Consider the following 25,259-nt stretch of genomic DNA (forward strand, 5'->3'; position numbering starts at 1 on the left):
ATTGCGGTCTGTAATAACTAACTCCTGAAGAAAGTGCATCTTCTGTGTCTTGTGTCTCTATGTTTTAGTCCTGCTTGTTGCTAAATGAGACAACAGAAAACTGAAGACTGCATTTCTAGAAAGGTTTCAGAGAAAGGCTGTGTTTTGATTTAGAACTGGTTTTTTTGTTTTTTGTTGCACAAAAACAAACCTCTCAGGCCCTTTAAAAAAAAAGAGAGAGAGAGGTGTGGCCTCCCTGTGTTGTCCAGGCTCCTTGGGAACTCCTCGACTCAGGCAGTCCTCCTGCCTTGGCCTCCCGAAGTGCTGGGGTTCCAGGCGTGAGCCATTGCACCCGGCTGACATGCAAGTTCTGAGGAAAGCCAGGCTGTCTTTCTTGAGTCACGGAGTAGTTGTCTCCGTGACATGTTGATACCAGGTGATAATGGTCAGTGAAAGAGCGAGGTTAGTCCTTTGTATTAGGTGGTATCCTTCCCTCACACCCAAGCTGCAGGCCCAGCGGAGGAATGGGACCTCCACAGCCACACAGGTCTCTTCCTGTGTGGCTGTGAAGGTCACTATATGACTCTGGAGGTAGCTATGTGACTATGGAGGTCTCATCCCGTGTGACTGTGGAGGTCGCTGTGTGACTGTGGAGGTCGCGTCCCATGTGGCTGTGGACATCTTGTCTGTGTGGCTGTGGAGGTTGCTGTGTGACTATGGAGGTCTCTATGTGACTATGGAGGTCTCGTCCTTTGTGGCTGTGGACGTCTTGTCTACGTGACTGTGGAGGTTGCTGTGTGACTGTGGAGGTTGCGTCCTGTGTGACTGTGGAGGTCGCGTCCCGTGTGGCTGTGGAGGTCACTGTGTGACTATGGAGGTCTCTCTCGTCCGTGTGGCTATGGAGGTCTGTGTGGGAGTATGGAGGTCACATCCCGTGTGGCTGTGGAGGTCGCTGTGTGACTGTGGAGGTTGCTGTGTGACTATGGAGGTCACTATGTGACTATGGAGGTCGCTGTGTGACTGTGGAGGTCTCATCCATGTGGCTGTGGAGGTCTCTGTGACCATGGAGGTCACGTCCCATGTGGCCATGGAGGTCGCTGTGTGACTATGGAGGTCGCGTCCCATGTGGCTGTGGAGGTCGCTGTGTGACCATGGAGGTTACTGTGTGACTATGGAGGTCACTATGTGACTATGGAGGTTGCTGTGTGACTATGGAGGTCTCGTCCATGTGGCCGTGGAGGTCTCTGTGTGACTATGGAGGTCGCGTCCCGTGTGGCTGTGGAGGTCGCTGTGTGGCTATGGAGGTCGAGTCCCGTGTGGCTGTAGAGGTCGCTGTGTGGCTATGGAGGTCGAGTCCCGTGTGGCTGTAGAGGTCGCTGTGTGACTATGGAGGTCTCGTCTGTGTGGCTGTGGAGGTCGCTGTGTGACTATGGAGGTCATGTCCCATGTGGCTGTGGAGGTCTCTGTATGACTATGGGGGTCACGTCCTGTGTGGCTGTGGAGGTCTCTGTGTGACTATGGAGGTTTCATCCATGTGGCTCTGAAGGTCTCTGTGTGACTATGGGGGTCACGTCCTGTGTGGCTGTGGAGGTCTCTGTGTGATTATGGAGCTCATGTCCCATGTGGCTGTGGAGGTCGCTGTGTGACTATGGAGGTCGCTGTGTGACTGTGGAGGTCTCGTCCATGTGGCTGTGGAGGTCTTTGTGTGACTATGGAGGTCACGTCCGTGTGGCTGTGGAGGTCTCTTTGTGACTATGGAGATCTCTGTGTGACTATGGAGGTTTCATCCATGTGGCTCTGAAGGTCTCTGTGTGACTATGGAGGTCGCGTCCCATGTGGCTGTGGAGGTCGCTGTTTGACTATGGAGGTCTCGTCCGTGTGGCTGTGGAGGTCGGGTGTGTGGCTGTGGAGGTCTTTGTGTGACTATGGAGGTCACGTCCCGTGTGACTGTGGAGATCTCTGTGTGACTATGGAGGTTTCATCCATGTGGCTCTGAAGGTCTCTGTGTGACTATGGAGGTCGCGTCCCATGTGGCTGTGGAGGTCGCTGTTTGACTATGGAGGTCTCGTCCGTGTGGCTGTGGAGGTCGCGTGTGTGACTATGGAGGTCTCGTCCATGTGGCTGTGGCGGTCTCTATGTGACTATGGAGGTCTCGTCTGTGTGGCTATGGAGGTCTTTGGGTGACTATGGTGGTCACGTCCCATGGTCCCATGTGGCTGTGGAGGTCGTGTGTGACTATGGAGGTCTCGTCCACGTGGCTTTGGAGGTCTTCGTGTGACTATGGAGGTCACGTCCCATGTGGCTGTGGAGGTCGCTGTGTGACTATGGAGGTCTCATCTGTGACTATGGAGGTCTCATCTGTGTGGCTGTGGAGGTCTTTGTGTGACTATGGAGGTCACGTCCCATGTGGCTGTGGAGGTCTCTGTATGACTATGGAGGTCATGTCCCACAGCTCCATGGCCTTCCTTGTTCTGTCTTCCACATCTGAGAGCAGGGATTGCCCTTATCCGCAGTGAGCATTTTGTTTAAGTAGCAGTGAGTTCACTCCAGGCAATGCTTTGACACTATAAATAGACGTGTATTTGACATTCACACACGTGTCTGTTGAGCTAATACAGACAATCATTTGACGAACCTGCTAGTTAGGAAGTAGCTGTGATGTGAGAAGAGACAGTGCTGGGTGTAGATATACACCAAGTTTCCTCACTTGGCTGTTGATACAAGGAAAGCATCTTGATACTAATGGGAGTAGAATGCAAATGATACTTCTCTACCTCCGATCATTGGATTACGTTCCTTTTCTCTGGGGTGAATCTTTAAAATGCTAATGGCCTGAGTGCACCAACATGAAGCGCACAGTACCATCTGATTAGTTGCTTTATGCATCCAGAGAGGGTATTTCTAAATCTCAAAGTATGATTGAGTGTCAAAAATCCATTTGGGGGAGGGGCAACTCCTGTGTTGTGCTGCTTCTGTAACAGCACAAAAAAGTCTTCCAGTATGTTCCTGCCAGCAAGGAGTTGGCAGGGCGGGGAGAAACAAAGGCTGTCGCCTTTCCAGTGATGAGTGCCTGTAATATGAAGCCGGGAGTCCTGACTCAGCACCTGCAGCAAACCTGGGTTACCCAGGGCTTGCCACTTGTTTTGAGAGGTTCTTAAATTCTTCATTTTAAAAACAAAGTAAATTGCAGTATGACTCATATGAATAGTAAATGTGCACCAAATAGGACACATAGGAGGCAGAGTGGGTTATAAAATATTTAGTCATTTGCCACAACCAGGAAAAGATGGTTTTAAGGATATTGGTTCTTGGTCTAGGAATTAAAACATCCAGAAAATGGTCCTAAGTTACTGTTGATTTTTGCTGAAGAAAATACATTTTCTTCATGTGTTATATAAAAAACTTACTTTGTAATAATTATGTTTGTGGGATTCACTAATGTTTAACTACTGGAGCAAAACCTTTGTCGTAAAGTTCTCTTGGTTGTTTGAGGAGACAAAAGGATGGCAGATCTTTGACCAAATTATGAAGATATGGAATTCAAAGGGATGGAATTGAAGAGTTTGAGAAAGGAGTTAAAGTAAATACAGAATGTGGGTAGGAATTCCCTGTTTCTATAGTAAGACAAAATGTAGGGGGAAAGTTTGTATTTCTTTGTTATTATGCTGATAATAAGCTTGCTAGAAAACAGAATTATAATTATTCCACATCCTCTTTTGATCTTTGTAAATATGCATGTATTTTATATGGTAGTAATCACTGTATGTATTTAACTTTGGTTAATATGTAGCAGCTCTCCGATATTTAGTATTGGAATTATTAATACTTGTAAGTATTAGTAAAATGAATAGCTTTATAACTTTAATTTACCTTTTTTCCTAGGGGTATATTGTATCCTAATTAAATTCAGATTATTTATCTAAAGTGTTTTTATTCTGTATATCCCCACATTTTTCGAACCCCACATTGGTTCAAAACTTGTTAGAAAAACCATATTTCTGTTTATAATATTTCATATTGGAATTGAATGAGTGTAAGTTTTTGTACCTAAGATTGGAAAGGAAATTTTATTAGAACTGGTAAGAATGTACAAGCATTGTTTCTTTGAGGTGGGTAAAAATATTGTGAGAAAAAATTTTCTGCTTCAAAAAATGGTGTCAGCTGGGCACGGTGGCTCATGCCTGTAATCCCAGCACTGTGGGAGGCCGAGGCGGACAAATCACCTGAGGTCAGGCGTTTGAGACCGGCCTGGCCAACATGGCGAAACCCCTCCTCTACTGAAAATACAAAAATTAACCTGTGCGTGGTGGCAGGCGCCTATAATCCCAGCTACTCGGGAGGCTGAGGCAGGAGAATCGCTTGAACCCGGGAGGTGGAGGTTGCAGTGAGCCAAGATCCTGCCATTGCACTCCAGCCTGGGTGACAGAGCAAGACTCCAACTCAAAAAAAAAAAGATTTCTTCTTGTATTAGGGATGTTCACAGAATAAAAAAGAAAGTTTATTAATTAAACAAACTGAAGTGAATTACACATCTAGCCTGCAGAAAAATAAATAGGAAACAATACAGTCTGGCCTGTGTCACCCAGAAAAAGCTCAGTTTGGACTGAATCACTGCCCTGGGGAGTGTGAGGGGAAGGCCCAGCCTGTTCTCCTTCCTGATGGGAAGGTGGTCACTGAGGGAAAAGATTTTCTTGGTTCTCTAGCCCTGATTTCACTTTGTAATCATCAAGGTGAACTTAAACACAAACACACTCCAGTGACCCCCACCTCAGACTGAGGAATCGGAGCACCCGGAAACAGGCCTGTGAGGATCAAACCTGTTGAGAAGTCCCAAGTGAGTGGGCACCATAGATGCTCAGGAGTGGTGCAGGCCAGCTGCCTGGGACCGGAGGTCCAGCAGGTGCAATGTGCCCACATTAACTGTTGTTACCTCTACCCCCATGCCAGCTATGACTGGACTGCAGTGTTCCAACGAGAAGTGCCCTGAACTTAGCCATAATAAATAATTTATTTGTAGATTCCTGAAGTACTGGGGTAGGGTGTGGGGTGCCTTTTTCTTATGATTACAGCTATGTTAACAATAGGGTTTTTTTATGAACCAATCTGTTGTTCATACTGAAGAATTGATGTAGCCCTTTTGTTTGCAGGCTGTGGAAAATCTCTGTTCTCACAAAGTCTCCCCAGTGCTCTACAAGCAACTGCGTCAGGCCTGTGAAGACCACGTCCAGACACAGATCCTTCCCTTTAGAGAATATCCTTTTTTTGGTTCATAAAGTTTCTGTTCATTATCTAAGTCTTTTAAAACTGAACATTATTATGATAAAGAACTAATGAGTATCCTTAATATTAAAACAACAGCTTTTAAAGTTCTCTTTTATTTGATAGGTTTGTAAGCGAAATTTACCATTTAAATTATTTTGCTGATTTGAATTAAAGGGAAACCGTGTTCATTTATTGGGTATGGTTGAAGTATTTAGGAAACGTTCTGAAAAACGTCTTCAAGTTTGAGTATCCTTTATTCTAATAAACACCATCTGCGTTGGCTTTCTGTGATAGGCAACAAAGTCCCATCGACTTGGCGACTTATGGAGACACCCACTTATCAGCTCACAGTTGTGTCTGTCAGGAGGCCAGGCACGATTCAGTGGATTCTATGCTCAGTCTCACGGGCAGAGTCAAGGTGTCAGCCAGGTTGGGGCCTCACCTGAGGTCTTTGCTATTTAGGAAATGTTCTGAAAAACGTCTTCAAGTTTGAGTATCCTTTATTCTAATAAACACCATCTGCGTTGGCTTTCTGTGATAGGCAACAAAGTCCCATCGACTTGGCGACTTATGGAGACACCCACTTATCAGCTCACAGTTGTGTCTGTCAGGAGGCCAGGCAGGATTCAGTGGATTCTATGCTCAGTCTCACGGGCAGAGTCAAGGTGTCAGCCAGGTTGGGGCCTCACCTGAGGTCTTTGCTAGCACGGGCAGGCAGTCGGCGGAAGCCAGTTCCTGTGGTAGTGGGACTGAGGGCCCTGCCTTCTGTCCCGTGTTGCTTGGTGTCACTCTCAGCTCCACATGCACAGGTCCTTGCCTCTCCTCTCACAGCACGACTCTTTTCTGCTTCTAGACCAGCAGGAGAATCTGCCTGTCTGACCTGCTGAGATAGGGCCTTATATGATGTAACCCGTAACCCAGTCAAGGAATGATGACCTTCGTATTCACAGCCTCGTTCACAGTTGCGTGTGAGGCATCCTCCACTTGGGGACAGGGCAGGAGCATCTCAGAATTCTGCTGCCACACCAGCTGTGACTCAGACGTCTACAGGGGAGTCTCTGGGCTCCTTGGCATCCTATAGAAAATCCTTTAATCTGGACTCAATCTCATTTCCCAGCCTCCTCCCAGTACTGTAGCTGTCCATGTGTCTCATTGGGTAGGAATTAGAAAGTAGAGTTTATAATTGCAGAAAATCTACTTGTGGCTGTACTTTTCTAGGCCTCCGTTTCTTCATGTGTAAAATTAGGTGGTTTGTGTTTGCTTATTTCTAAGTGTTCTTCTAGTTCAAGGAAACTTCTGCTCCCCCATCTCCCTGATCTTGGGAAACTAAACCATTCTGAGTTCATTGGAAGGATCCTCAGGGAATCTGCAGCAGTTGGTGCTGCTGAAGTTGAAGCACGTGACAGGGAAGCTGAAATGCAGGGTGAGAGGTCTCTGTTTAGACAATCTCCACAGCACCCCGCACAGATGTGAGTGAAGTCAGTTCCAGCTCTGTTGTGCTGGCTTCTGTAAATACGCCTCTGCAGTGTTTTCCAGCAAAGCCCTTTCCTAAAGATCATGAGGTCGTTCAAGAGATCAGTGACCGCACACCACCTTTTGGAACCTGGCCAAAGTGCACCTTATCTCAGGAGGCGCCTGTGAGGGCGCACAGAAGCAGGCCCCGCCCCAGTGCCACGGCTCAGCAATGCGCTTCCAGGAACCTATGTTCCAGATGTTTCCATCCAAAAAGTGGCCTGACTCCTAGGCTTGGGGGAAGTCTTTAGCAGATGCCCAAGCCTTCTCCCAAAGACTTAGGCATTTATGAGAGTCAGTAGGCGATAATTGTTCCTACTCTAGTTGCTGTCCCAATTTACTTGAAAACGACTATTTGATTACCTGATCAAATGAATCTTTTGCCGGTTACTCCTACTCTGTGGGTTGACTAAAGTGCCATCAGTTCACTCACTGCACAAGCACTTGCTTTCTACCTACTGCACTGGCACCGCAAAATGGAAAGTGACCCCCATGCCTGATTTCTACCCTCCAAGAAGTCGCAGGCTTATGGGAGAGGCAGGGGAATTACTGTATTTCCCTGGTGCAGTGGCAAAACTGTGATTACAAAAATTATCATTTGGTTCATTAAAGGCAAAAGAAAAAAAAACTACCATATTAAATGCCCTTATTAGTCATGAGACAAGATCTTGAGTTGAGAACTGTGCGTCAGGCCAGGAATGGTGGCGTGTGAAGCATCTGGGGCAGAGCCTCCCAGAGGAGACCCTCCTGAAGGGATGGGGAGGATGCGCCCTCCTGTGGATGTGGCACCAGAAGCAGAGCGTGGAGGGTGCTCTGGAAACCCCGAGCAGCGGGCACAACTAGAACTCCAGAGACCTGGTGGCCCTTAGGCTGTGATGCTAAGTTGCAGATTGAATTTGAATCTTTGTGGATACTATCAAGGAGTCAGACTTCAGTCTGTGAGTATCCCAGAGTCCTCACAGGTTTTTTAAGCAAGAAACCAGAATTAGATTGTTCATGGAGGTCACTCTGGCAGAATGATGAGATAAGTTTACATATAGACCAGCACACCACAGCCTTCCATTGGGTCGGCACATGTTTTTAAGTATCTGTCATGTGCTAGGTATAATGCCAGGCCCTGGGAAAATAAATCTGAGCAGAATGGGATTCTGTCCCTTTGGAGCTTAAACCCGAATGGCAGTGGCAAAAGCATCAGGATAAGCATTTACGCAGTGCTGTGATAAGGGTTTTTTTTTTGTTTTTTTTGTGTTTTTTATTTATTTATTTTTGTGAGATGGAGTCTTGCTCTGTCACCCAGGCTAGAGTGCAGTGGCACGATCTCGGCTCACTGCACCTCTCCCTCCTGGGTTCAAGCCATTCTCCTGCCTCGGCCTTTCCAGTAGCTGGGATTACAGGCGCCCACCACCATGCCCGGCTAATTTTTGTATTTTTAGTAGAGATGGGGTTTCACCACATTGGCCAGGCTGGTCTGGAACTCCTGACCTCGTGATCTGCCTGCCTCAGCCTCCCAAAGTGCTGGGATTACAGGCGTGAGCCACCGCGTCTGGCCTGTGATAAGGGTTTTCAAAGGTTCAGATAAGCTCCTGGGACCTAAAGAAAGAGCAGCTAGCCCACCTGTGTAGGGGAGCATTGCAGGGGCGAAGCGATGTCTGGGCCATGTCCTAAAGGACGGATGAGGAAGTAGCAGGCGCTGTGGGATGCCAAGGTGGCACAGGCCAGGGAGCAGCGTGGGCAGCCTTGGCGCTGAGGAAGCTTACTGGGCAGAAGAGCCAGGTATGCTGCTGGGTGTGGGAGAGTTGACCACTGACAGGATCCCTAAAGGGGAAAATGAGAGGAAGGTGGATGCTGAATTGTGGAGGAGCCTTTGTTGAACCAAGAAGTTGAGGTTTATCTGAAGGTGGAGATTGAGCCAAGGTGTTCAGGCACAGCATGGCTGGGTTATGTTGGTAAGAAGTTAGTGTGCCTGTGTGTGTGCACTGTGGTGTGAGGGGTCACACCACAATGGTTTGACTGGGCAGCAAAACCACAGAGTGGAATGGCAGCATCCTGCCAGCAAACCTCTTACGGTTCAGAGGGAAAGGATCTGACTGCTGTGGAAGGATGAACCAGACACGGATTGAGGCAGGGAGGGTCTGTCGTGGTCATGTTGATTTGGAAGGAGGAGACACGGATTGAGGCGGGGAGGGTCTGTCGTTGTCACGTTGATTTGGAAGGAGGAGACACGGATTGAGGCGGGGAGGGTCTGTCATGGTCATGTTGATTTGGAAGGAGGTGAGAAGGCACTCAGGTAGAGATGCCTGTTGTGCATTTGGGGCTGGAGACACAGATCCAGTGGCTCCAGACATGGATGAGATGCCCAGGAAAAATGAGCAGAGTGGCCAGACACAGTGGCTCACGCCTCTAACCTTCGCACTGCATTTTGGGAGGCCAAGTTGGGAGGGTCAGTTGAGCCCAAGAGTTCAAGAGCAGCCTAGACAACAATTAGCCGGGTGTGTGGTTCACACCTGTGGTCCCAGCTACTCTGGAGGCTGAGGTGGGAGGATTGCACGAGCCCAAGGAGGCCAAGGCTGCAGTGAGCTGAGGTTGCGCCCCTGCACTCCACCTGAGCGGCAGAGCAAGACCCCCATCTCTAAAAAGAAAATGAGCAGAGCCATCAGAGGAGGTGGATGAGGGCTGGTGTCAGGAAGATGAGAGGAGAACCTGGAGAGTCATCTTGTGGGAATCGAGGGGTGAGTTTAATATGGCAGGTGGCTTAGTGACCAGTAAGTAGAGTCTGAAGGGATGATGAGACCAGGAAGTGGCTGGTTACTGTGATGAAGGCTTTTAGGCTACATTCGTACGTTAACCTAGTAAACATGGGGTGTTTCTGTCCAACTCAGCACTGTGCATTGGGGACCAGTGACAGGCATGAATGGCATGGGTCCTGCTCTCAAAAAGCTTGTTTTTGCTGGAAGAGAGTTCTGACCCAGCCCCGTCTCATATGGGGAAATGTTAATGTGATGGCAGGTGCTGAGATACTGTGTGGCAGGGAGTATTCCAAGGTCTGCATATTCAGATTTCTTTTGCCTCTGGGATATTCCAGTACTTCAAGTAACTCTACTTTCTAAGATTTAAGTAATTTGTTGTTGTTGTTGTTTTGAGACGGAGTTTCGCTCTTAATTGCCCAGGCTAGAGTGCAGTGGCGCAATCTTGGCTCACCACAACAACCTCCACTCCTGGATTCAAGCGATTCTCCTGTCTCAGCCTCCCGAGTAGCTGGGATTACAGGAATGCACCACCACGCCTGGCTAATTGTGTATTTTTAGTAGAAACGGGGTTTCTCCACGTTGGTCAGGCTGGTCTCGAATTTGCGATCTTGGATTATCTGCCTGCTTCGACCTCCCAAAGTGTTGGGATTACAGGCGTGAGCCACCATGCCCGGCCAGATTTAAGTAATGTTATGTACCGATTATATTTTGATTGTATGCTGATATTAGGTTATAGATGAAACCCATCAGATGTGCAGGTAGAAAAAGGGCTTTTGTGGAATTGAGTCATTCACTACCATCTTCTTCGTTTACCACATCCGTTTTCTTGTCTCACATGTTTGATAAATTCTGCACTTAGCTGTCCGTTTCAAAATAGATACCTGCTCTTGGTGACGTCCCTTCCTCAAAATAAAGGCCATTTGTACCCATGCACTCATACACATGCTCAGCCACAGGCAGCTGCTGCAGAACCCACACCACATGCTGCAGGACCACGTGCCACCCAGCCAAGCTACGTAGGCAACAGGAGCTCTTCAAAAATGTCAAGCCCGCAGAGTGTGGTGGCTTACGCCTGTAATCCCAGCACTTTGGGAGGCCAAGGCGGGCGGATCACGAGGTCAGGAGATCGAGACCATCCTGGCTAACACGGTGAAACCCCGTCTCTACTGAAAATACAAAAAAATTAGCCGGGCGTGGTGGTGGGCACCTGTAGTCCCAGCTACTCGGGAGGCTGAGGCAGGAGAATGGCATGAACCTGGGGGGCAGATCTTGCAGTGAGCCGAGATCGCACCACTGCACTCCAGCCTGGGTGACAGAGCGAGACTCCATCTCAAAAAAAAAAAAAAGTCAAGCCAACTGTCCTCAGAATCTAACCTGTAGATAACTATAGATGAAACTCACATTTTCCTTCCCCTGGTTCACCTTGACAGCATTGCAGCTCTGGTCAGCCACAGAATGCCAGGCAGTGGTGGACACCATGATAGCCGTGTGGTCACAAGGGAAGGGCACGGGAGTGAGCTGGGAACCTTGGCTGTTGGGGAAGTTGCAAAGCTCCAGTTTCCTCTAAGTGTGCCTTTATGATCCGCACTGGCGACAGCAGGCTTTGTCTTTCCTTAGAAAGACTTTGTGCCTGTTCTCACTTGACCAGATATCGTGTACGGAGCACTTGCTGGCAGTAGGCCAAGCTCTGCACATTCATGAATTGCTTTGTCTCACAACACCCTGAGCCGTAGGTACCTTTATTGACCATATTTTCCAGATGAAGAGACGAAAGCCCAAGAGAACCCTGTTAATGCTCGGCCAGATCAGAGGAGACAAAACAGCACCCCTGCCTTCATGGGTTGTGTGGATGAATGAGGGTCGGCCTAGGGCTGTCCCCTCGCGGTCTGTCCGGTCTGTCGGTACAGGCAGCAGATGGGCCACTTGTTCCTGAAATTGCAGAAGCAGATAACCAAGTGTAGAAAATGTATGTATCCCTCTTCTACCCCAACAGAAGCACCGTCTTTTTGCTTTTTCTTTTTCTTTTTAGTTACAGATATGATAGGTAGGTTTTTTTCTATGGTGTAAGCATTTCTGCTGTTGGATTTTGTTTGCTGTTTGAAGACCTGCCTAACTCATCTCAGTAGGCTGTATAAATCGTTTAATGAAGATTGGCCCTTTTCTGAAGTGAGAAAAAGGATGGTTGCTGAAGAACCTATCTCGAGAATACACTATTGACAGACTCACAGTGTCTGTGTGTCTCACATCCTGGAATTATTTGCACACCATTGTGGCTATGTGTTATATCCCAGAATATGGAATTGATTTTGATGTTTAGAAGGCCAAAGCTTACTTAGTAAATGCCACACTGATTTTAGCTTACCATTTTGTAGTTTTTTCTGTGGGAAATAACAAAAAAATTATAGATTGAGGATCTATATTGATTTTACAGAGCTATTTTAGGGGAAGTATTTCTCATTTAATGAACACTTTACATTGGACTTTCCATCTTAACAAGACACTGCCCCAGGTGGAACTCTGTCTTCACAACACCTGAGCTGCCCAGTGATGTCAGATTGACTGGCGTCAGTTTAACCCCATTAAGTTTAAAGGATCTGTGCACCCTCATCTGGAAGCAAAGCTCCGCCTTCGGCTGGTGTGGCCCGCCTGCCAGCAGAGAGACTTGCTGGGAGATCCAGGCCGCAGTTCCCGTTCAGCTCCTGGAGTCAGAGCTGCAGGATGGCTGTTGGGGGTCCTTGAAGCCTGTCCAGATGCACTTGGGACGGGTTTTTTTGTTTTGTCCAGACTGTTTCTGTAGATTCCTAATATAATGAGCCATTATAATTTTGAACAATTTGTAAAGAGTACTTCCAGAGGAACCTGTTATCCATTCAACCATTAGGTCTTTGCTGTAAGTGTCTATTTTTAATTTTCTGGCAGTGCTTCTGAGAATTCTGCAAAGCCTCAAGAAAAAATAGAGTAAGCTGTCTTAGCCAGGCCCCTGTAGCTTTGGTCACAGCACTTCCTGATGTGACAAGGACTCAGACCCCCCGGGAGCCCTTGGCTATCCTCAGCACCGTTTATTCCTCCTCAGGCTCTGCCTGGCACCCTACCCTCCCTGGCACTCTTTCTTTGTCAGGCCACTCTTTGCCACCCTGAGACTCCAGCTCATGTCTGATTTGTGCATCCTACTTAACTGATGTGTTTTTCCTCCTCTCTGTGTGTGAGGATGTTGTCACCACCTCATGTTGGCTCTTGAGTGTGAAGTGTCTTGCTGCACGGCAGAAACAGACCTAGAGAAGTCCCTTGGTTTGGCCAGTATTGTGTTGCTGACAGGCGGTGGATCAAGAGTTAAAATGTAGGAAGTCCGTGTTCTGTCCACTTTGACAAGCCATTTTCTTAATCTGTACAAAGGGAACAATGTCTGCACCACGAGGTTGGGGAGATTTTCAGTGAGAGTGGATGTGAAGAGTGTTTCGTAAACCATAAAGCAGTTTATTGTCATTTATGATTCTCAGCTTTGCATGAACCTGAGGGACACCAGACCACTTGCTCTAGGAGCCCATATTCTGGGTTCTTTGTCCTAAACTACTTTTTGGACCTTTTCCTAAAAATACACATTCTAAGAGTCAAGGTAAGAGTGTTCCTAATTTGGTGCATGGATGAGAGTTCATGTTAGTTTTCATTGAGGCTGGAAGTTAAACCTGAGCCATTTTCCTGTCCAGCTGCACTTTGCCACAGGCTGGGCACACTGGCTCATACCTGTAATCCTAGCACTTTGGGAGACTGAGGAGGATTACTTAAGACCACGTGTTCAAGACCAGCCTAGGAGTATAGTGAAGTGCCATCTCTTTTAATTTTTAAAAAATAGTCCTAGTGAGTCTTACCAGGCCAGTCACCATCTCCAGGAGCCCCCCTGTGGGAGTATGTTCAGTGTCTGCCCTTTGTGAAGTGGGGCCTTTTGTCCGGCCACCTACTCCCAGGGCACTTATGGCCTGAGTGTGTTTCTGCCGGCAGGGACTTGAAGGTGTCTGGCAGTGAAGGAAGGAGAGGATGAAGGGAGGCTGGAGAGGGAGTGGCGAGCGGCCAGAGGCAGGCGGGGCCGTGGGAAGGGAAAGCAGCACAGGCAAGCTGAGTGCACATTGGTGATGAGATACAGAGATCCATGATTGAACTTCTAGTGTATCTTAGCCCACTGGGGCTGCCATGACAAAACACCATAGAGTGTGGCTCATCAACAGCAGGAGTCTGTTGCTCACAGCTCTGGAGGCTGGAGGTCCAGGGTCAAGGCACTGGCAGATAGCATGTCTGGTGGGGCCCCGCTTCCTGGTCCATAGCCAGCACCTTCTCACTGCATCCTTATGTGGTGGAAGAGGCAGGGGAGCTCTCTGGGGTCTCTTTTGTAACCCCATTCTTGAGGCTTGTCCACTCTCATGACCTAATCACCTCCCAGAGCCCCTGCCTCCTAACACCATTACCGTAGAGTGAGAGCTTCAGCCTATGAATTTTGGGGGGACATGAACATTCAAGACTAATATTCTTTCAGTATTCCAGTTACTGAATGGTGTGTAGTATTCAGTGGAGAAGGTAGCTGAAATTAAGGGGTTAAAATTGTAATAATGGCCGGGTGCGGTGGCTCACGCCTGTAATCCCGGCACTTTGGGAGGCTGAGGCCAGTGGATCACAAGGTCAGGAGTTTGAGATCAGCCTGACCAACATGGTGAAACCCCGTCTCTACTAAAAATACAAAAAATTAGCTGGGCGTGGTGGCACACGCCTGTAATCCCAGCTACTCAAGAGGCTGAGGCAGGAGAATCGCTTGAACCTGGGAGGCAGAGGCTGCACTGCTGAGCTAAGATCGTGCCACTGCACTCCAGCCTGGGCGACAGAGCGAGACTCCATCTCAAAAAAAAAAAAAGGTAATAATTAAATTGGCCAGCGTTTTTAAAGTTTTCCTTAGCAGATCTGTACAGACTCACTAGATAGTGTTTTATTTTTAAAGAAGATTAACACGTGCTGGCAGGACCACTGCAGACAAATGGTAAGCTTGTTCACTTTTTCATCAAAACACGACCTCATCCATCTTCCCTCACCCACATGATTGAGAGCTGAGACATAGAAGTTCTGTTGAGGATTCTGTCAGTGTTCAGTGCTGTGGTTGAACAGCACAATGAGAAAAGCAGGGAAGGTGAACTCCTCAGCTCCTGTGAGAGGGCACCACTGACCCTCTTGGCCTTCAGGTCCACACTCACAGTCTGCAGTGGTGACAGGGTTCTTAGATGCCTGCATGGGTCTCTAAATGTCTCTTTAAGCACAGTTTACTCCTCAGAATCTAGCCTGAATCCCAAGTCTTTCCTGCAGCTGCACAACCAGCGTCTTAGGCTTTGTAGATGTCTTGGCTTTGACTTGACGTCATGTATACATTTTTAGTGTGACCTGGCCGTTAATTACTTAAGTGAGAGGAAAGACCGTATTAATAGCTTTCCTAAGTAGGTTGAAATCTTCCGTTTTCTAAATGATATCAGTAGGAGACGATGGGTGTATTTCTTTTCTGGGCCAGGTAGCTGGCAGCTGCTAGAGCTCGCTGAGGGTCTGTTGGGAAGGGTTTGGTGAGATGCGTTCACAAGTCTCCCCAGCCAGGTAGTGGGCTCGATGGTAGGAGCACAGGACAGGACCAGGGATCATCCTGCATCCCTCACTCTGCTCGCAACGCAGAGTCAGAGACACACGTCCAAGAGCCTCATCATGTAACAGGAACTCAGGTTTTAAAAGCTTAGTGCATCTCCCTAATCTAGTAAGAAGTAGCACATCAGTCAAAAAAATGACCAAATTTAGGCCGGGCGCGGTGGCTCACGCCTGTAATCCCAGCTCTTTGGGAGGCCGAGGCGGGCGGATCACGAGGTCAGTAGATCGAGACCATCCTGGCTAACATGGTGAAACCCCGTCTCTACTGAAAATACAAAAAAAAAAAAAATTAACCGGGTGGGGTGGCGGGCGCCTGTAGTCCCAGCTACTCGGGAGGCTGAGGCAGGAGAATGGTGTGAACCCAGGCGGCGGAGCTTGCATATTGCGCCACCGCACTCCAGCCTGGGCGACAGACCGAGACTCCGTCTCAAGAAAAAAAAAAGAAAAATGACCAAATTTAAAAGATATCCTTTAGGCCTTGGCTGAACACAGGATCTCTTTAAAAAAAAAAAAAAAAAGAAAAAAGATACCATTTTAGGCTAAGTGCGTTAAAATTCCTACAGTCAGATTTACAATATTAAAGAGATGGAAATCACATACCAAGGGGACAAAATTAACTTTAGAAAGAAAAATCAAACATGAGGGCTGTGGTGGATAGGAAACAGCTGTTGGATTTGAGACAGCTAGCATGGAGTTAAAAGGCCTGATCTTTCACATTTTGCTAGTAGAATTCATAAGTAAATGGTTCTCCTTTCTGCTGGTCAGATCATGATCAGAAGCATCTTCCTGTTCTTGGACCGCACCTATGTGCTGCAGAACTCCACGCTGCCCTCCATCTGGTGAGTGTCCTCACAGCGCAGAGCTGCGTCTTCCCTGCGGCTGATGCTTTTCGTCCCGTTTGTGTCTTCCGCAGGCTAAGATGGTAAAGTGTGTGTGATTACTTGTGCCTTCCTTTCTTCAGCCAAAATCATTAACGTGAACGTAGGAGTCCAGGTGGGTCTTAGCCTTGAAACACCAGGTGTCTAGCCAGCAGCAAGGAGTGGAGCAGGAAGCTGGGACAGGCGGCTGACTTTGGTCATGAGGGTGAAGACAGAGGGTCTTGGTTTCTCTCTGACGACTGGAGGTTGAGCCTGGAGCAGCTCTTTCCAGCGCTGCAGTTGAAACTCTGAGAAAGACTGCCTGCTGCCCGTGGGGTCGCAGCCCTGAGGCTGTGCGTCCCCTGTGGAATGGCTTGCTCAGCCTCCCGGCCTCCTGAGCACATAGCACTCATCATCCGTCATCTTTCGGGGACTGTATACACTAGGGGTTCTGGGGCCTTTCCTCAGCAGCATTCACAGTCACTGACCCCTACATGTCCTCTGCTGACCCCTGTGTGTCCTCTGTGACCACCCCATGGTGCTGAGTCCTGTCGCCTCCTGCAAGCCGACTTTGGACAAAAGCTGTGTCCGGTCTCACCGTCTGATTTGTCTTGTTCTCTGTTAATGTAGTGTTTCATTCTTCTCACATTCATACATAAAAGTGATGTCATGCCTTCTCATGAGCTTTAAACCCAAGTTCTTTAAAATGTGCCTGCTTTTCCTACCCCACCCACTGGGCACGCTGACCCAAGGCAATGTGATTTCTGCTTTCGCCATGTAGAGATTGTTCTTGTCTGAGATGTCAGTGACCTGCCAGTTACCAAATCCAGCAAGCATTTTTGTCCTTATTTTATACAATATCTATACAATTTTGGACACCCTGTCCTTGTTGAAGCTCCCATTAATGCCATTTGCCCTTCTAACTTCCTCATGGAACTCCCACACATCTCCTAGCAGGCATCCATGTAGTCTACGAGAAGGCAAACGCTGCACAGAAAAGACAGCCTGTGTTCCAGGAAAGAATGGAGATGATAAAAGTGATCATAGCAGATTATTTAGCATTTGCTCTGTGCAAGGGACTGTTTCCTACTAATGTATTTAATCCCTAGAACAGCTCTGTGGCGTGGCCATTGTCACTCCTATTTTATACAAACTAAGGCACATAAGTTAAAATAACTTGCCCTACCTCAGTTGTCTGGCCCATAGTCTAAATGCTTTTCAAAAATAATAATAATAATTATTATTATTATTATTATTATTATTATTTTTAGAGACAGAGTCTCACTCTGTTACCCAGGCTGGAGTGCAGTGGCACAATCATAACTCACTGCAGCCTCAAACTCCTGGGCTCAAGCGATCTTCCTGCATTGGCCTCCCCTGTAGCTGGGACTATAGGCACGCACCGCCACATTCGACTAACTTCTAAAAAATTTTTTGTAGTGCCAGGATCTTGCTATGTTGCCCAGGCTGGTCTCGAACCCCTGGCCTCAAGCGATCCTCCCACCTCAGCCTCCCAAAGTGCTGGAATTACAGGTGTGAACCACCATGCCCGACACTAAACTCTTAATTTATAAACATAGTTTATACCATAACTGTCATACAAACTATAAACATTGTTTATAAAATAGAATAAATGATACCACCTCCAGTCTACCACAAGAGGCTAAAAACCTGAACGTGAGCATCATTACAAGAAGAATCCTGGTTGAGGTGTGTGTGGGCAATGCATGGTGAGGAGATACTTTGTCCATCTCTGGGATGGGGAGGAGGGCTGAGGGTGAACCTTGGCCTGTGCTTTGAAGAATGAGCAAAGGTGCTCAGGCAGCTAAGAAAGAAAGAGTAGAAGGAAGCAGTAAGTTCAAAGCCGAGTATCTCCTGCTAGTGATGGCTAGGACGGCAGCATGACCAGAAGAAGCCTGTGTGGGGAGTGGGAGGTGGGGAGGGATAGAGCTGATGAGGGCCCTGAAGGGTTTTTCAGCTGAGGTTGATGTTTTAAAGAGAAGATCCCAGTGGCAGGGTAGAGAGTCACACAAGTGGAGACCTAAGCCTTCCTAAGCACTGGCTACCTGCCTGGCACTGCCCCAAGGGCTTCAGAGGCAGGAACTAATAACATTTGATCCCCATTTTAACAGTTCAGGAAGGAAAGGCACAGAGACATTAAGCTTCTCACCCAGGGTCACACAGCTAGCAAGTAGTAGGGCCAGGATTCAAACCCAGGCAGCTGCCTCGAGCCCACAAGTCTGGCCGCTGCACCTTCCTGCTCCAACTGTGGTGAAGTGCACAGAAGACCTGGTGTGCAGCACACCCGGGAGCAACAGGAGAGGCCCATGGTGATGTGGGCAGTCAAGGGAGGTGCACGTCTCCACCATTGAGGTGGCTCCCAGGGCCCTCTGCACACCTGTGTGGCACCCATCACTGCGGCTGCTGCCACCACTGCCACCATAATATTATTAATAATATTACTACCACCACCACCCGCCTACCACTGTTACTACTGCCACCACCACCACCACCATTACTGCTGCCACCACTACCTGCCCACCACCATTACTGTCACCACTACCTGCCCACCACCATTACTGCCACCACCACCACCACCACCATTACTGCTGCCACCACTACCTGCCCACCACTATTACTGCTGCTGCCACCACCAGTGTTACTGTCACCGCCACCACCGCTATTACTACTGCCACCACCACCTGTCCACCACTATATTACTGCTGCCACCACCACCACTATTACTATTACTGCCACCACCAGCACCACTCCTGCCCTGATGTGCCAATTCCAGATTTCTGGCTGGAGCCCAGCATCTGTATTTTTGGCCCCTCCTTAATGGAGTACTTGGCCACTGGGGACAGTAGGAGTGTTGAAGCAAAGCACAGAGCCCACAAGATGGGTTTTGTGGACAGCCACTGGCAGCTGAACCATCTTCCTAACATTCCTCAGGCCATGAGCTGAGGACTGCGATGAACTCTGAAAGCTGTGCGTCACCTTCTCTTCTCAGGGGAAAGCAGCAAACGTTTGGTAGGAGAGCTCCCGGGGCTTGGAGAAGGGAAGCTGCTGGGACGTGCTCAGCAGAGGACACTGGGAAGAGAGTGTACCCTGAGGGCTGTTGGAGACGGTGGCGGGAGGGGCAGGTGGGGCAGGCAGGGTCGTGGTGCCCAACTGCCTGAGTGTCTCCCGTCGCTCAGCAGGAAGGTGGCGAGGACCCCGGGCTTCTGCCAGCAGCTTGTGTGATACCAGTTTTACTGTCAGTGGCATGCATGACCTAGCAGCGTCTCCAGGAACGTGGAGCAGCTCTGTTTAAGGAAGGAAATACAAGGCACGCTAGACTGGCCGAGAAACAGAAGTTTTTAAAAGGAATTCTTGGCACCTAGATGTAGAGAATTAGCAACTTCACATTTTTGGGATGATATTGAATAGCATAGCTGGAGATTCACCCATAACTTCTAAAAAGCGAAACTAAAATGTAGTCCTGTTTCTTACTGTCTATACAGGGATATGGGATTAGAACTGTTTAGAACCCATATTATTAGTGATAAAATGGTTCAGAGTAAAACCATTGATGGAATCCTACTGCTGATCGAGCGCGAGAGGAGCGGCGAGGCCGTGGACCGGAGCCTGTTGCGGAGCCTGCTGGGCATGCTGTCTGACCTGCAGGTGAGTGCTGCCTGTGCGGAAGATACCTGAGTACCTGCCCAGCTACTTGCACCAGAATAAATGGTTGTACCAAAGATGTTAAACAATGAAATCATAAAGGCATTTGTTGAAGATAGGAGAGTCTTTAAAATCCCTAGAAGGGGAATAGCGCTCAAGCTAACACCACACCAGGTGCCACAAAAGAGAAGATAGATCAATATCACTACATAAAATGCACCTTTTTCATGGAAAATATAAACAGAGACAAAACCAGATGACACGCTGGGGGAAAATATTAGCAACACACACAAAAGACAAAGGGCGAAGTTCTTTAGAGCAATAGGACCCCAAGGCACTAGAGGAAGAGAGCAGAGGAGGGCCTGCCCGGCCGTTTTGGGAAGGACAGTGCAGCCGGCCGGCTGGGTGGCCACAGGCGCCTCCAAGTTCAGGTCATGGCAGCCTGCCCCGTCAGAAACTGGGATGTGTTAGCACTTGTGAAGATAGTTTCCTTTACTGAAATTGGTCAATAACTCTGCTCGTTTCTTAGGTGTATAAAGATTCATTTGAACTGAAATTTTTGGAAGAGACTAATTGCTTATATGCTGCCGAAGGCCAAAGGTTAATGCAGGAAAGAGAGGTGAGATGATGCGATGTTTCCGAATCCCCTGGCTTCGTTTCTGCAGATGAGCACCTAGGAGGACTTTCCTCATGTTTGCCTTTTCACACACATGCAAATGTTTCATTGAAAATCTTCTGAAAGCTGCAATCTTGCCAGAATCCCCAGTAATGAGCTTCGTTCTTAGTATACTAAGAATTTAGTTTATGTGAACTTAGAAACTATTGCACTCCCCCCACAAGTAAAAAGCTGTAAGATCATTTCTGAAATAATTAAAATAACTCAAATTTAAGCAAGATGATAAAAACATACATGAAAACTTAAAAATATAAATGTAAATGATAAAATTTTTCATTTGTGTGAAGCACTGCAAAAAATTTTCCCAAAAAAAAAGCTGTGCGAAAAAACATGTAGTAGTAATAGGAACCCAAAAAACTTAATCACCTTTCCAGATACCAGAGCAAAATCATAAAGGAACCTGCCCCATAGACTGTCACCCAAATGGTGCGTGCTGCTGCTAGAATGGACCCTAGCCATTGGTTCCTTCATTCTGGCTTTGGAGAGGAAGTTTCATGTCAGATACTGAGCCCAGCTGCAGCTACCCCAGCAGAGCCTCAGGCCTTTCCTGCACTGTCTTGGGAAACATGGGGGTACTTTGAGGTCCCCAGCAGAGCCTCAGGCCTTTCCCACATTGTCTTGGGAAACATGGGCGTACTTTGAAGTCTCCTGCAACCGTGTTGTTTGGTGTCCCCCAAATGAACAACCAACTTGTTGACTTGCTTTTGCTGACCCAGCTGTGCGGGGCAGGGTTGCCATTTAGCACCTCACCCTCCTACCAAGTGAGGCTCAGCTCCCTGTGGGCCCTGGGGATGGGAGGAGGGTGTGCACATCCCCGAAACTTGGTGGTGAGCAGGGACGAAAGAGAAGTGCAGCCTGGGCCCTGTTGTAGGATGGATGTTAATATCAGGGTCCTTTCTCCATGTCCCCCCCACACACATTTCCGTCCTACCTCTCCCTCCCTGTTAATCTGTGTTAATATTTGGCTTGAATATGTATTCTGCTTTTTAAAAAAATTACATGTAAGGAAAACAAAATCTCAGTTTCTTGGATAGTGTCGACATTCTTTTTGTTACTGATACGTTTAATTGTTTTGTTTGTAAGGTTCCAGAATATCTTAACCATGTAAGTAAACGCTTAGAGGAAGAGGGAGACAGAGTAATCACTTACTTGGACCACAGCACACAGTAAGTACCGTTTGCTCGCTGAGCGTTCGTATCTTCACCGTGGCTGGAAGGTTCTCCTGGCTGGTTATTGAAATAAAGGGTGTCTTTGTCAATTCATTCAGTACTAAGAGTGTTTTTGCACCTAGCATATTTTACTTTGTTATTTGTCATTATTTGGCATTCACAAATTACAGTTTTTACCCAGTGCCTTGTCATGAGTTACGTCTAAAGAGAGTAAATCTTGCTGAGATACTTGGCATCTTTGAGTTTTGAGACGGTCTATTTATGTTAATGGAGTATCACTGAATATTAGGTTATTTTGATTGTGCATTCTCTGTTACACATTTTATATCGCTTTAATTTTATTTATGGTGCTGTCACACAATTTTCTCTTTTCATCTTATGTTTTTTTCCTGCAAACCTGAGGTTGATGAGTAGCTAGGGAAACAAAAAGGGAGAGATTATGTGAGCGTGCGTGTCAGGCACAGAGTGTCCATATGATGGGAGGCAAGGACAGAGGCAGAGGGGACAGCAAGGGAGAGAAATGAAAATGATACAGTGTGCAGCTGGGCACGGTGGCTCACGCCTGTAATCCCAGCACTTTGGGAGGCTGAGGTGGGCAGATCACAAAGTCAGGAGATCGAGACCATCTTGACCAACATGGTGAAACCCCGTCTCTACTAACAATACAAAAAATTAGCCGGGCGTGGTGGCGGGAACCTATAGTCCCAGCTACTTGGGAGGCTGAGGCAGGAGAATGGCATGAGCCCGGGAGGCAGAGCTTGCAGTGAGCCGAGATCACGCCACTGCACTCCAGCCTGGGCGACAGAGCAAGACTCCGTCTCAAAAAAAAAAAAAAAAGAAAGAAAATGATACAGTGTGCAGAACTGGACCCAGTAGGGAATGATAAAATGTACAGATGTGCAGAACAGGACTTGGTAGGACTCAGCAGAGAAAACAGGAGGAGAGATGAAAATGATACGGTGTGCAGAACTGGACTCAGTAAGGTACGGAAAGGGGCAGGATTATGACAGAATCCAGCACAAAAACAGAGAGGGTGCAGAAGAAGAGATTTGGTCACTTAGACGTGTGGAGTTGGAGGAGCCTGTGGGAAATCCAGGATCTCGAGCCAGGCCAGGGTGGCTCGGGGGCCATGTTGTGCTTCCTTCCAACTGGGAGCAGAAGAGCAGCCCCCGGGAGACTGGGAAGCAGCAGCCAGGGAAGTCCGGGGGAAATAGTGGAGAGAGCGGCAGCCACAGCGAAGCCCCACAACCAGGGTGTGCAGGTCACACACAGCTTCCCTGAGCCCTTTCTGCTCGTGTAGGAAGCAGAAGGCGGAATGTCGGCTCTGCCCTTCTCCGTAAGATGGTGCATTAAAACGTTCCTTATAAACTGGAAATGAAGGCTTGGGAAGATGGCTAAAATCAGCAATCCTTGGAATAACACAGAAGCATCCCTGCTTCCCTGGGCCCGCCCGTGGGCCTGCTTGTGCTGTTCAGTAGGTGGTTTTTAGAAAGGGCTTCCTTCAGTGTCATTAGCAACAGGAGTCGTCGTCCGTTTGCATGAGGAAATGTTCTTAACCTTCCGTTTCTGATTGCCTCTAGACTGCATCTGTCATAGACAAATGCCCCCATCTTTTACAGAGAACCAGTCTCTTCTTTAAACTTTACTTCTAACGCTTATTCTTTTTACCTTATATAGGAAACCACTGATTGCTTGTGTGGAGAAACAGCTATTAGGAGAACATTTAACAGCAATTCTGCAGAAAGGTAGATTTCCTAACTCTTGTGCAAATTAAACTGAACAATTATCCTTAGTTCATTAGGAAAGTAAAGGGGGCATTACAAATAGCAATGTTAGGACGTTTGTTATTTTCATAAGACAGTCATTAAAAATCTTTTCTAATGAACATGTTAGCCATCCACGGGAGAAAAAAAATCAGTAAGAGAAATAATGGAAGGCACCTAGTGGAACTACATTCACTGCTAAAACCCCAGTGGCAAGAAGGCCCGGCAGACCTTCTGTACCACACTCATGCTGAAACATGGGTGCAGTGAGCCTGTTGCAGCTCTCTGAGCAGACTCATTTCCTGTGTCCGGCCATTCTTCATGCACACTCGGATGTAGGGGACTCGGGGAGCTGTTCGGGCTGTTAGATTTTCGTGAGGCTTCCCCCACCTGCGGACTTCGTGCATCTTAGTGTCAGATGAACTACCGACTAGGTGGTCTGCTTAAGCAGAGTATACTTTTCTCCTGGTTTTCTGGAAGAGAAGAGCATGTGTTCTAGTGCTGACGGCGCGGCCTTCACGTCCGCTTCTCCCCAAGTGGTGGCAGTACCTGGCCACAGGAAGATGGCTTCTAGCAGCTTGCATCTTTAAAATTGATGCTGATGTCTTACCTCAATCTTTGTTTATTGCTGTTTTTTCTAGGCTTCAAAGTGTGCTAAATTCTGTGAAAATTACAATGAGCAGTCTAACCTTTGTAACACTTTAGTACTTACTGGGACATTTCACTGTTACCATTTGAAACAATGTTACCTTCTGAAAGTCATTTTAAATGTATTTGGAAAATACGAGACTTTTTTCAAGCCATTGGAAACCTTAAAGTTTAATTTTGAGAAGGCCCTAAATGGTATTCAAATATATTCTGCTTTGGGTTCTACATTGTCAGATAATAGTATTATGGCTAATGAGATACTTAAGTGAAACCAGAATAAAACCAAAAGGGAGGACAATTAACATGATTGAGCATCTCCTGTTACAAACAACTCCACTTGATGTGAATATCTTTTAAAACAATTCTGTGAAATCATTATCCCCATTCTACAAATAAGAAAACCAGGGCTTAAAACAGCCAGATGTTGGTGCCTGGAATCACACTGCTTGTGAGCTGAGAGTCACGGGTCCAATCTGGTTATGATGTTTCTGCTTATTCCACACTGAAACCTACACATCACCTATCCACCTAAAAACAAATGCATTCAGAATTTGTGTCAGGTGTTTTTATGAAAGGAGTCACTTTATAAGAAAAAAGGCCAGGCATAGTGGCCCATACCTGTGACATCAGCACTTTGGGAAGCCAAAGTATCACTTTGGATCACTTGAGCCCAAGAATTCACGACCAGCCTGGGCAACAAAGAGAGACCCTGTCTCTACCAAAAAAATAAAAATAAAAAATTTTTTTAAAGCCACAGGTGGTGCATGCCTAGGGTACCAGCTACTCAAGAGGATGAGGTGGGAGGATCACTTTGGCCCAGGGGGTTAAGGCTACAAAACTACAAAAACCTGGGTGACAAAGCAAGAGACCTGTCTCAAAAAAAAAAGAGAAAAAAGATTTCAAGTAAATAGTAGAAATTTGCATAAATTGTTCCAGTGCATACTTTGTTAAGCAAAATTATTTAAAGAAAATGGTAAATTATATATGTAAAAGCTTACCCTAAATTTTATTAGAAATATTTTAAAAATTAAAAAGATACTTTTGAATTCTTAAGACATGGGTTTTAGTAAAATAAAGTATAAAAAGTTTGTGTCAGTAGATCAGAATGTAATTGAGAGAAATAAACATTTGGAACTCTAGGTAAGGATTGTAATTATAGCCCCACCATGTGTTTGCACACAACTTGAAACCTCCTCGTTTGTGTGAACATCGTGCCCATTGTAGGCAGAATCTGAGACTTTGTGAATTGTATGACTGTTCACCATTTTATGCTTTAACCTGGCTGCCTCTCAGTAGTTATCATAAAGCAAGTATTTAGA

The 25,259-nt window shown here is 47.2% G+C and overlaps 1 protein-coding gene across 3 annotated transcripts in view; it reads left to right on the forward strand.

Annotated features, from left to right (window-relative positions):
* The window catches only part of CUL4A (cullin 4A), a 58,435-nt gene that overhangs the window by 5,786 nt on the left and 27,390 nt on the right, over positions 1–25,259 (forward strand). For 2 of the 3 annotated variants that reach the window (XM_057299622.2, XM_034937043.3), the window contains exons 3-9: positions 5,127–5,230; positions 14,451–14,520; positions 15,930–16,003; positions 19,525–19,687; positions 20,214–20,303; positions 21,444–21,526; positions 23,207–23,274. In XM_057299622.2, coding sequence (XP_057155605.1) covers positions 14,518–14,520; positions 15,930–16,003; positions 19,525–19,687; positions 20,214–20,303; positions 21,444–21,526; positions 23,207–23,274 — 481 coding nt within the window. In that variant the 5' untranslated portion in view covers positions 5,127–5,230; positions 14,451–14,517. The remainder of the gene's footprint in view (positions 1–5,126; positions 5,231–14,450; positions 14,521–15,929; positions 16,004–19,524; positions 19,688–20,213; positions 20,304–21,443; positions 21,527–23,206; positions 23,275–25,259) is intronic. The other variant, XM_034937044.3, reaches the window with a different exon arrangement.

The sequence above is a fragment of the Pan paniscus genome, chromosome 14 (assembly GCF_029289425.2).
Source record: "Pan paniscus chromosome 14, NHGRI_mPanPan1-v2.0_pri, whole genome shotgun sequence".
Classification (NCBI taxonomy): Eukaryota; Metazoa; Chordata; class Mammalia; order Primates; family Hominidae; genus Pan; species Pan paniscus.